This window comes from Bombus pascuorum, chromosome 1, assembly GCF_905332965.1.
Source record: "Bombus pascuorum chromosome 1, iyBomPasc1.1, whole genome shotgun sequence".
NCBI classification, from domain to species: Eukaryota; Metazoa; Arthropoda; class Insecta; order Hymenoptera; family Apidae; genus Bombus; species Bombus pascuorum.
The window spans coordinates 579,305-592,911 of NC_083488.1; the positions used below are offsets into that span (position 1 = coordinate 579,305).

General features: G+C 29.2%; 1 protein-coding gene across 31 annotated transcripts; it reads left to right on the forward strand.

Annotated features, from left to right (window-relative positions):
- The first annotated feature begins 591 nt into the window (after positions 1–591).
- On the forward strand, positions 592–13,525 carry LOC132916073 (cytoplasmic dynein 1 intermediate chain). Of its 31 annotated transcripts, none has more exons than XM_060975811.1 (14): positions 592–741; positions 1,155–1,275; positions 1,354–1,450; positions 1,528–1,633; positions 1,718–1,848; positions 4,198–4,335; positions 6,008–6,028; positions 8,802–8,849; positions 10,318–10,494; positions 10,605–10,761; positions 10,907–11,279; positions 11,392–11,623; positions 11,702–12,129; positions 12,275–13,525. In XM_060975811.1, the coding sequence occupies exons 2-14, from the start codon at positions 1,174–1,176 to the stop codon at positions 12,434–12,436; spliced, it is 2,172 nt and encodes a 723-aa protein (XP_060831794.1). In that variant the 5' UTR covers positions 592–741; positions 1,155–1,173; the 3' UTR covers positions 12,437–13,525. The 31 variants fall into 31 exon arrangements, with proteins under 31 accessions (XP_060831794.1, XP_060831797.1, XP_060831799.1 ...); XM_060975814.1 differs by having other exon boundaries at positions 10,342–10,494; XM_060975816.1 differs by having other exon boundaries at positions 4,198–4,311.
- The last annotated feature ends 82 nt before the right edge of the window (positions 13,526–13,607 follow it).

Below are 13,607 nucleotides of genomic sequence, written 5' to 3' on the forward strand. Positions count from 1 at the left end.
AGACGCAGAGCAGTATTCTTATGTTTACGTTTACGTATGTTTACGTTTTCTCGTCTTTTATGCGCTCAATTTGACAAATTAAAGTTAATCTATCTACCAAACTGATAGTTTTTCGACACAAATAGATTAATACTTTTTTGTAGAGAATACTCTACAAAATACTCTACTGTATCGATTAATGTATTAAAAGTACATCAATGACACTTACTTGCTTATGATGCCTAATGAAAACTTCGTTAAATGAGCAGAAAAAAGAAAAACGATCACTATTTTGAATACACACACACACGACGCGTTCAAATTAAACTCGTAAACTATTTTGATTCTATTCCTACCGCAAGAGTGCGCAAAGGGCAATATGAATCATAAAATCAAATGTATACATTATACATGAACATACATATATGTATATACATATGTGTATATGTATCTCAACATTAACGTTTATTTTTTCTTGCTAAATACAAGAATAATTTTATAAAATACAGATACATATATATAGTGGCCCATAGAAGATTTCTTTACTGCCATCTATCGAAAACATTTATAAATTACATATATGGACATGCAGGAAATCGTATCGAGTATTCCGTTAGTACTTAGTACCAAACATTGATACCGTGGTGCTGTTGTTGCAATGCAAAAGGTTTGCATGTCGGGCGGGTCGATTAGATGATGTAGAAATCGAAACTACGATCATTTTTGGCATTCGTACCTGTGAAATACGTTGCACGATAAAAGGTGAATGTATTCTATGTTTTTCTAACTAAAATGGAAAGTTTCGAATTAATTCATTGCGTAAATATTATTACATGACAGATGGACATTCTTCGTTGAATTCAGTGCAGAACGTTGTAACATGAATATTAATTATTGTGTTACTCATATCTATACCACATTTCTCACTTTTTAAATCGTTTGCTTTTTCATATCTGCGAATATTTATTATTTATATATATATTTATCACGGGACAAAAATTGACCTAAAACTGACGTCACAGAACAGAAATCAATAATCGCAGTAAATCCGGTTGAAGTTCCGTTAATAAATTTCGTGAAACCTGTCAAGGATTTTACAATCCTGATAATGATCAAAATCCCTTCGTATAGTCTCAAAGTCTTTTATTAATGTTATATTGTCGAATATTGTTTAGGTGTTAAGAAAGTAGCACAATGATGTCTGACAGAAAAGCAGAACTTGAAAGAAAAAAAGCCAAACTTCAGGCTATTAGAGAAGAAAAGGAAAGACGTAGAAGAGAAAAAGAACAGAAAGATGTAAGAAATTTTTATACAAAATTTAATGTTCTTAATCATTTTACTTGTTTATGTATCTCTTAAAATTTTGTATTAAAGGTTGAGGAAGCTACAGTTCGTGCTGCAGGAACGGATAAAGATCATCGGAAAGAATTAGATGCTATGCTTTCATCCTTGGGGGTAGCACCGGTGTCAGGTAAATAATTAAATTTTAATGTTATGTTTATTTTAGTTTCATAGATATTACTTTGATACAATTTATTTTGTTCTCAGATGTCTTATCCAGTTTATCTAGTATGAATTCTTTGACTCCAGAACAAAGTACTAATGCTACTCCCGATGCTAGTTTACAGCCATCTAGTATAAATTCTGCTCAGAGGTATTTATATTATATTGGATAATTCTTTGTATGTATTATATAAAGATATATTTGGATTATTTAAGTTCTATCTTTTTTTCATAGCAGCAGTGCCAGGAAGAAGAATCGGGAACTAACGATTGTTTCTGTGGCACATACCAATATTCCTCCAAAAGAACCAGTTGTTTATACCAAACAAACACAAACTATTCAAACATCGCACACATCTCACGACGGTGAGTCACTATATTCAATTTTTAAATAATTGCACTTTTGTGTTGCTCTTAATTGTGAATTTAGAACTATATATAATCATTTAAAACATTTTAATATTTGTGTTACACTAATGTTAATTTAATCGAATTAAAATATCACACGAATATAAGAAAATATAATCTTTTTGACGTTTATAAAGGATGAATTAATTATAATGAAATATATGTTATTATTATATACTTTTTATTTAGTCACATTTATATGTTTATTTATTTATTGCATCGATTGTTAATCCTTTGTATTCTAAAATTCTCAATTTCATAATAGATTCATTTAAATGTAAATTTATATTTCCCCATAGTAAAGTATTAAAACGCAAAGAAAATTAGTAGTTGAATTACAAAAGGAGTAGATCTTTATATAAAAAATTTTTCTCACAGGTTTTTGTAGAAAAAAATTACCTTTTAGTAGTTACTTGATCACGTATGATTACATTTATTTACAATGTAAGACATTTAATATATTTTTACAATTGTTATAGTTCAATAAAATTCTCTATTACTATAGTTTGATGCATCGATGAATAGATGTAATCCGATGACACAAGTAAGAACGTTATCAAGCTTGTAAAATAACAATAAGGATTAGAATTATTTTGGTCTCATAATACTTAGATGTAGATAAAGATAGTGGGTTACACAATGATAAGTGCAGATCAATTATTTGATTTCAGTTAAATTTTCAATCCGTTTGTGTTCTAAGAAAGCAAATACTTTTATAAAAATGTTTTTCTATAAAAAATTAGCTATTCTGTGACCAAGATTTTGGTCGGATCGGTATATTCATCGATAAATTCAAATCAATATATATTTGTTTATTGATAAAATAGGTAAAGTCAGTAAAGTTAGTAAAAAAAATCTTACACAATAAAATTTTTGTAAATAAGGATAATTTTTTCATACTAACTTGTAGCTTGTTTTCCTCTATGCATTATTAAAGATTGAAAATCATTATAGTTGAATTTTGAAAATTAAAAGATATTAATATCTAAATTTATGAATTATGTTTACAGAAGAATACAAAGGATTATAAAATTTTTGATACCTTTTTAGTATTTTAAAAAATGCTATCACTTTCACATATGCCTATATATGGTTGAATATGGTAAAGTGGGTGGTGTATATAAGAATGTATATTTTTAAAACATATATGCCATTACTGACAATATTAATAGGTACCTAATACCATAGCCAGATGTAATAATACATACATTGTGTAATAACACAGAACCAGTCACATTATTTTACTTGTGATCTTGATTTTGTTGTGATAATAATGAGAATTGGTTTACTCATTTATGTTGTATTTTATGATTAATTTTAACTAATGAGGAAACTTACATATTCTTAAAGTTTGTTCATATTTAAAAATAGCATGTCACATATTTGTAGTGATATTGGTATTTTATTTATTTATTTTTTTATTGTGTGTATTAGCTTTTATTGAACTAAGTTTCCAGCAGTTTTCAACACTTAAAAAAGAATAACTATAATCACGAATATAAGATATCTGCTTGAACAGTTTTTGCATATATTAACAAGTGAATTCATTTATCTTTAATAATGTTTTGTTGTTACCATTAATAAGAATAATAACAAAGAAGATTGTGCTTTTAATGTAAATTTAATGTTATCGAGGAAATAATAAGTCTATCGTGATATTTAAGTATATTATGCAAGGGTATTCTAACAATTACATAGCGTATGTTGTAATGTTTTTATTTGTACACTTTTACATACTTCGTAGAAGAAGTATTAGTAGAAATGGATAACACTTAACAAAATCGGGTTATGGAAACAAATATTATTTTTCTTGGTGATGGAAACTATTTCCTTTTTTTATTTTCACTTTCGTTTTATTAAACCGCAATTTCAGTTGGTTATGATTCTTAATTTTTTATTTACCTTGGAATTTTCTTCTTAATTATATAAACATTTATAAAAACTATCAAAAAGTTGAGGTTTTTTTTAATAATTCCACTTCTTATACCACCTACTTTACTACAAATTTTTTGAATTATTCAAATACTAAACATTAATGTTTTTGAATACATCATTTTTAAAATAAAACATAATTCATTCATATATATTTTTTAAAATAAAATTTACTTTTTTAGTGTTTCTAATAAAAAAGTATTATTTTATTTATGATTGTTAAACTTAAGAAAGATATTTGGTATAAAAATGTGGGATATATTACGTGTTACATGCGTGTCCCGTTACCTAACTGAACTTGCGGCATTATTAAACATACGCGTATTCCATTGTCTTGCGATACAAACGGTCAAATCAACTGGTGTTGGACATAAGGACTGTCCGCATCTTCTTCTGCATACACCATCTACTCCTCCTGTTCAACAACAACACCAACTCACTCTTACTCCGCAGGCTACTTTGAGACTGACTGGTGGCGTCCCAGGAAAGGTGGGTCTGCACCAAACTACCTATGTATGTTCTGTCTTCTTTTTATTACCTTTCCTATAATTGTTGTACAACAATATATAATAGAGGTAGATACACAGATATCTATATTTGCAACAGAGGAGTGTAGAATCAAAACTGATAATAGTTTCTATTTATATTAACTTTTATCAACTTTTCTATTCGTATTTCTATGTAGTATCGAATATTATCAAAATTGAACTGAACGATGATTACGTTTGATTGATTCTACAATCTCAGTTAAGTTACAAATATTGTATATGGAGATAGATATACAAGATATATAGATATATTGAAATATTAAGAATTTAGAAATTTCTCATTTCAATCTCTGAATTGAATACGATAGAGAGTAAAGTTGAGTTAAGTAAAAATATTTTCAGCTGTATTAAGTAGAAGAAAGGAATTTTTAAAGAATATTAAAAATTTTAGTTTTCTAACATTATGCAGTTGTAATATATATATTTTATCTATCGCTACCATATACAACGTTCACTTGTTTGCATAAATAGGCTTCTAACATGCTTTATATAATTTAATTTAATAATATACTAACAGTCTATTAAAGTTATACAATATATTAACATTAGGCGTCCTGTTTGTTGGGAAAATTTAAAGTTTATTACAACAATAAGTTAGTATACCTTGATTCATGTGTGCTAGCATTAAATTTATTATAGCAAACAGATAGATGATTATTATTGATGCTTTAATAATTTGTGAATATGAATATTCGTAGAAAGCAACATTGTTTTAATTGTAACGATTATTATAACATATTAGCAATCCAGTTACTTAGTATTTTGTTTAGTACTTAAAAAGGGATATTATGTTCAAAAATGTTTGTATGTTATGTCCATTGTTTTTTATCTATTATAGTGTGCAAAATGTAGTGCATTATAAACTTGTCCAGTACTCTAACAAAACTTTTATTTTGAACAATTTATAGCAAAATTTATTTCTGAGAAACTTAGGGGGGTGAAAATAAGTGTGACAAGGAATGTAAGTGAGATATTGAATATTGCTTGTTAAAAGCATCCATTGGTAGTCACATTCGATAAGAAATGTTTTATAACTTCTTGTTAAACATAGTCAGTACAAAATTTAAGAGGTGTTGAATTACGGCAAAGATTGAAATTATACTGTTTGAATCGTGCTTCAATAATGCAAGAAGTATTGAATATGTATGTTTCCTCTTACGTGTAGGAACCGCAGCACAGCACAATATAAAAATTTACAAATCTATACCCACCTAACTACATTCAGCGTATAAAATTCTTTTTTTGTTTTTTTGTTTTTTTCTTTTTTTCCTTAGTACGATTAAAACTTCAGTTCTATTTAGTATCTAACAAACGATTATAAGAAATAACTTATTTTTATAAAGGCAAATGTATTTTTACCGAGCACGTGCAATATAAATTTTAATAAGAAAAAATGCTACAAATGCTATGAAATAAGTTAGTAAGAACGAAACAGATTATTTAAAATTCGAATTATAGACATTTGGCGCAAAAGTATCGTATATTGTTTTCTTTTTATTTGATTTTTTCTAGATATTTTATTATCGAAACTTTTTTCTATTAAAATGCTTATAGTCTGAGTGTAGAGAGGTGCTATTAGTGTAGTGCATTCTTAAAAGATTGTAACTAAGTGCAATTTTTTTCCCTCCTCTTCTCAGCTCATGCATTCGACTATTACGGTAAGTTATGATTTCTCTTGGTTTTCAACAAGTTTTAGGTTCAGATTTAGGTTTAGATATATTCCATTTATTCTCTTAGAATTGACAATATGTAAAATGTAAACGAGATACAAATTTAAAGCATTAGGACGAAATAGATATGTAAAAGATGAATTCCATATGCGAAAATCTAAATTTTTTAAATTATAATAAATTTTAAAGGTAAGAGAACCATTACGTGGATTAGCTAGTAAGCTAGAGAATGCACTCTCTCTCTCTCTCTTTCTTTCTCTCTCTCTCTCTCTCTCTCTCTCTCTCTGCCTCTTTCTTTCTACCTTTCTCTTCAGCTCAAGTACTCGTGTAAAAGTTTAATAGCAAAGTGAGCTATATTTGAATAAAATTTATCAGTATTGTAGACATACAAAATGACTCTCCACCCAGAATCTAGAATATCTTCGCTACCTTATATCTTGCTTTGGACTTTTTGGCTCTTTTACTTCTTATATCAATATTTTTTTTTTTTTTTTTTATTGGTGTATTCTACCTTTAGTTTATGTATTTTTAATTTTTTGAAAATTTATCTGACATCCCGATTCCGAAACGGATATATTTTAACGTTTATACATTTATGAAAGCATGTACTATAAATATTTAAACGAATAAGAAGAAATAAACACGCATAAATGTATAAATTTTACAATTCGAGGTACAATAATACTAAATACTTGTTAAAAATTGGAAACCAATTTATATGCAAAACACAATGTACAGAGCACATACAAAAGATTATTGTACAGAAGTTGAATTGCAAAATGTAATTCCATGTTTTCGATTAAATACATAGTAAAAATATTTAGCCTTTATATTCGTTAGCATTAAATAAATATATTTGGAAAATTTGTAGACTACCTTTGGAGTACTTAACTATCCGTTTACAGACAGAGTTAAAAAATTCTATCATAAAAAATTTAAATTTTGTGCTTTATTTATATGTCTATTACACTTAATGATATCTTTTCTATTAACCGAAATATTTCTCGAAATATAACGTATATTATAGTATAGAGTAATTCTTACAGAATAAAATCATATTTGCTGATAAAACTTTATAAAAGTGATATGGCCGATCTGTATTAAGTAATCCTTACCAATTTTTTTATTAATAAAAATTTTTCGCACTATGAAAGTTTATAAAGTAAGCTATAGATGTTTCAACATTCTGATATTTGATAAGATTTTATAATAAAAAGTACATTTAAATAATTTATCGAATTATTCGATATTGTTTGAAACTGGGATTGTCTGAAACAAAAAAACATTTTATCGTATGAATATCCATTGACAAATCTTGTCACAACTTAACGCACCTTCCAGAGTTCTCGGCGCGATTTCACGGTTATAGTTTTCGTAGTTACTTGGGTTACTACAGTATACTAACATGGGAGCGGATATTATGGTGTTAGAGTTGGTGAATATTGTATAAACAAAGTTTTCTTTTTTTAAATAGAAGAAAAGAACACACAGCAACGAGTTCTGTGGCTTGAGCTTTTAGTGTCGCAAAAGTTCGATTTGCAGATGTTGCTTTTTAACAGCACGGTTTCGTTTTTTGTGAAAATGATATAGCAAGAAAGTTCATTGAATTAGTAAAAATTAGAAATTGTTTGTTCACATAGAAATACATTTTGTGAAAATAATACGTATTTCAAATGTTATTAATATTTTTCTTCCGATAAAACGTCTCTTCGTATTATTTAAACTTTGTGATAATACTTTTCTTTTAACAAAAGCTATTTTTATTTCATATCTTTCAAACGGATTGGAATATGGTGAATTTATTCATGTAAATTAATAGTCGGAGATGTCAGTCTATTATGTTAAAATATTTAAATTTTGTCAATTTTTCTTCGTCTTCGTTTCTTCTTCCTTTTTTTTTTTTTTTTTTTTTTTGTTGTTGTTATTGTTCTACAAAAACTTATTTCCCAAATTTTGTAATAATGTGTTTTACGATGGGATTGATTTATTAAAAAATTACTACTCCCTTAGATCGTTAAATTAGCGACGTAGTTGTAAATGAATAAAGAGATTACAGTATACATATATATGATGATTTTTAACTGAAGTTTGTTCAAAAGCCTAAAGGGATTGCAATTTCGTAAGATGTACGTGTATCATTGATTTAATTTGCAGAAATCAATATTAGAAAAAAATGTTATAAGAAATGTATTTATTAATTCAGTATGTATATATTGCGAAGATGAGAAATTTCGTTAGAAAATAAAAATTTTAAAGTATATAATAGGTATTTTATACAAAGATCAGAAAACATTTTATATTCTTTATCGATCCCTTTAGAGCATAATCTTGTTAACAAATATGATGATGTTTATAGGGTATATTACTATACTATTTGCATGTATATAAATATATTTATAATTAATATTATCGTCTCCAATCCAATATTACCATTTCAATCTTTCTAGCTAATTGTTGATGTATCTTGCATGATCAAGGAGAAAACATTAACGAATAGATCTTATACGTAAATTGTAACTGTTTTCGATCAAAATGCTATTGATCAAAATTCCAAATTAATCGATAGGCTATTTATAGCGTATATTTCGCGTGCTATTTTTGAGAATAATTAACAGGTTTTGTTATATCCATGAAGGATATCGTAAATATATTTTCGTGGCATACATCAATAATTTTCTATGAGAGACGTGAAATTAGATACAAACATAACTAACATGATAAAACACGTGATTGATTGACATTTTCTTTTCCCTCCTTCAAGACGAGTACAATCTAAATCCTGGTTTAGAATGGGAGGACGAATTTACAGGTAGGTAATCCTCTCTAGAGACGATTCACTCTACCTAATTAATATCACCGATACAAGGATTATATTCATTTTCACAAAATTGCATTCGACCAATAATTTTTTGTTCGTTTTTTTTCTTCTATTCGGTTATTGTATTTGTATGCACTGAAAGGAGGGAACTTGTACTATCAAATTACACTCGAACTTGCTTGATAAATCATCAGATTGTTAAGTAGTTTTCTATGGTTTTGTTTCATAACTGTAAAAACTTGCTTCATTCGTCCTGCATGCGTAGATGTCATACATACAATTTTATGGTTTTGTTCAATCATTCGTCATATTTCACTACGCATGATCGAAGTACGATATAATAATAAATCATCATTATCATTTTCATTTCGTTTCTCACTTAGGCAATTCTTTTTTCTTTTTTTTTTTTTTCTTTTTTCAAGTATAGATATGAACTAGAAAATTTTTTTAAACATTTTTTTTTTTTTTTTGTTCTTATATAAATTACATACTCTCTAGCTGCTGCATGAGACTTGGGAAGTTGCGTTAACATATCACAATTTTTGTATTTTTCTTTTTTGATTCTGTATAATCTTCGATGTTCAAAAGTTGACGAGAAAAAAGAGAGCTCTATTCGTTAATGGGTACTGATATTGAAAGCATTTATGAATCGATGTTTTATATACGTAGAGTATAACGTAACGTATACTTCACTTAAAAAATCATCGATCGATCTTTCATTTACTTCGGCTCATTCTTCCATTTCATCTGCATTTATGCTAAAACGAAGGGTGGAGAGATATGTTTTCGGATGATTTTCATGTCAATCGTAAAATATCTCAGATTAAAATCCAATTTTTATTTACGTAATCCACCAACAAGCAGTCCACCTTCTTATACATACGTGACTAATGTCAATGCATGTGATTCAACCTAGTCGCCTCTCCTAATGTCTGTATAATTTTTCATCTTTCAATCAGTTATTATTCTTATATTATTTTTTGTATACACATATGTAACTTTTATACGCTTTTACGAAAACTTTTGAAAGAGAGTTGCATCCCTTAAACTCGACGCTTTCACAGTTTCTTTATTTGCAAAAAGTTTATTTTATTTTTTGTGACGTTTCAATTACATGGTAGCTAATACATTTCAAAGTTAAACGTAATAATCAATATAAGAGTTGCACAACTTGCACAAATATACGAATGCATCGCGGTTTTGCTCTTTACTTTTATGCATTTCTGTCCTAGTTCGGATTTTAACGCGATAGGTTCTTGCAATTATTATTTTACGTAGAATATCTTGTAGGAGATGCCAATGACGTTTATTACGTAGCGTTACGAGATAGTATAGCTATCTTTTTCTTCTTTTTTTTTCAACGTAGAGCATTCGAATTCTTAAAGTAGGGCATTTGCCAGAGGTAGATAGATATATCCAAGTTAGGGTACTCGTGGCGGAACCAGCTTATTCACCACAGTTTTGACATTTGATGATGGCCAAGCCGAAGACGAAGAGAACAGTTTGCCGCATATGGATGGTTTCCAAAGCAAGCTTCCTCCTGGAATTCTTCCCCATGGTTTACCACAGGTTAAGGAAGTGCAGCCAGCGGTTACACAAGTGGAGCAAGAAAAGGAAAAAGAAAAACCTAAAGAAGGTGATTTTTCTTTTGTCCGAATCTTCTTTCAATCTTCGTTGAAAGTAATCAAAATAGTTTTTACTGCCATCAAAATATATGTAATTAATTATATAAATACTAATTTATAGTACAAGAACTCAGCGAAGAAGAGAAACAAATGATCATACTATCTGAAGATTTTCAACGATTCCTTGATCGTACTAGTAGAATTGTGGAAAGGGCATTAGGAGAATCTGTCAATATTTATAGCGATTATACCGGTACCATGGATGGTGAAGATGGAATGTGAGTAAAGATAAACGTTATTTAACGTTAGGCTTCAATTATTCTTATTACTATACGCCAATCATTCGCCCATTCTTCGTAAATAAATTAAATAAGATAAAAGTAAATATGGATTAATACACGAAAATGTTCGTCGATTTTATAGGGACGAAAAGAGTCATCAGCGTTTGTGGTTAAATCGATGGTTCTTCTGCGATCGATGGTCTCGTAATCGTTGTGTGACCTCGATGGATTGGTCACCTCAGTTTCCAGAACTTCTTGCAGCCTCCTATAACAATAACGACGACACTCCAAACGATCCCGATGGAGTGTGTTTGGTTTGGAACACAAAGTTTAAGAAAACAACACCGGAATTTATTTTCCATTGTCAGTCTCCGGTTATGTCGACCACGTTCGCAAGATTTCATCCTAATTTAATCTTAGGGGGTACTTATTCCGGACAAATCGTTCTCTGGGACAATAGAGTACAAAAGAGAACTCCTATTCAACGAACTCCACTATCAGCAAGCGCACATACTGTAAGTCGTTTGATAAGAAGTCACTTTACCATCGTCGGTGAAATTTCAGCTCAGACGAATTTTGTTTGAATATCGTTGTCCTGTAATAATACTAAATAATAATTATTTTCAGCATCCTGTATATTGTCTAAACGTTGTTGGGGCACAAAACGCGCACAATTTGATAAGCATATCAACCGATGGCAAACTGTGCTCCTGGAGTTTAGACATGTTGTCACAACCGCAAGAGACATTGGAGCTTCACACTAAACAGTCGAAAGCAATTGCTGCCACTTGTTTGGCGTTCCCTCATGGCGATGTTAATAATTTCGTTGTAGGCAGCGAAGAAGGAACTGTATATTCCGGTAAACGAATTTTGTGAAAAGAAATTAAATCAATAATTAACCTACAAACCGTTCTAACTCGCTGCATTTGTTCGATAGCTTGTCGTCATGGTACAAAAGCTGGTGTATTAGATTCTTACGAAGGTCATCAAGGACCAGTTACAGGAATTAGTACACACGCCGTACAAGGTGGAATAGATTTCTCACATCTATTCTTAACATCGTCCATCGATTGGACGATCAAGCTCTGGAGTCTTAAAGAGAGCAAACCTCTATATTCTTTCGAGCACAACGGTGATTACGTTTATGACGTTGCGTGGTCACCGACCCATCCAGCTCTCTTTGCCGCGGTAGACGATTCAGGACGATTAGATTTATGGAATTTGAATCAAGATACCGAAGTACCCACCGCTAGTATCGTGATCAATGGTTCTCCGGCTCTTAACAGAGTTTCATGGACACCGAGCGGTTTACACGTAACCGTTGGTGATGATACTGGAAAGATTTGGGTGTACGATGTTGCCGAGGTAATATCGCTTTTTATTAATCTAATATTTGACTAATTTTAGCTTTATAAATAATTATTTTAAATTATTGATATATCGTTTAATTCGCTTTCTAATTATTCTTCAACGCTGAAAATTGTAAATATACATATTTCTGTAAATATAGCATCTGGCACATCCAAGAATCGACGAGTGGAACAAATTCTTGTACACTCAGCAAGAGCTGAAACACAACAAAGCGGACGAAGAACTGCATAAACTTAATTTAAGAGAACCTACTTCGTTAACTTCCATGCCTCCGCTGCTAGCGACGTGTCCCCTCAGATAATTTTCTTTAGAAATTATTGATAAGATCGGCTTGAATACTTTAAATTTAAAAATCAAATGAATTTATAAAATATCTATAATCCTAAAAAAGAAATTACGAGAAGCAAAAGAAAAGTGTATTGCACTAATTATAATTTATAGGTGTATTCTTAATTAAGACACCTTTATTCTGTATAAATTATTCAACGACAAAACTAACGTATTAGTACTTCGTTCATTCGTAATTGCTGTGTATCGAAACGATTACAGAGTCCACGTGTCCAATAGAAATACCTACCTATACAGAGCAACTTTAGCTCAGAATCAGTAGCTTATTAAGGATGTGTAGAACATATCTGTGCATGTAAATAATAAAACGCTATTAAGCACGATTTAAAACGACAAATTAAGGAAAACGAGAACGTAATTAAGAGAAGAGACTTGACACTATCGGATAAATTGTAATATGATATTTTATTCTTCTGAGCTTTTTTTTCAAAATATACATGTATTGTTTTCAGAATTAATTTTCAAAAATGTAAATTCTTTACGCGCTAACGTTCTTACCACTAACACGTGGAAAATAACACCAATATTTAAACATTAAAAAAATTCTAAACATTCATCTAATTTAGTACGATAACTTTTAAATAATTATATTATTATTTATATTCTTATAAAAAGTTTGACGTAATACAAATCTCATCATTTTTTTTGTAACGTGTAATTTATAGCATAGCAAGAATAGTAAAATTTATCGAACGAAGATTATCGTCGATTAAAAATGTAAATATAATATTATCCTTGCGTTATAATAAACTGCTGGGCTTTATCTAAAATGTGATATCGTTGTATAGTGATATATCCAAATGTGTACTTCAGCTCAAGTCAAGCATATTCTAAAGTATAAATTTTTTTTACAAAGGAATTATTTAGCTTACAATTCTTTACACACTCGGTAATATTCTAGATGCAATCTGATATAACTTTGTTAAATGTGTTTTGTAATGCGTATTTTTAAATTTAAGTTATAATAAATAATAATAATTATGGTAGTAGATAAGTTAATTATTTTTTTCAGTGATACAAATAAAATTTTATTTAAAAAATTCACACGTTAAAATTAATCCTCGTATTTTCAGATATAAAGTTAACCCTTTCAGATATTTCCTGTTTCAACAAAAATATAGAAT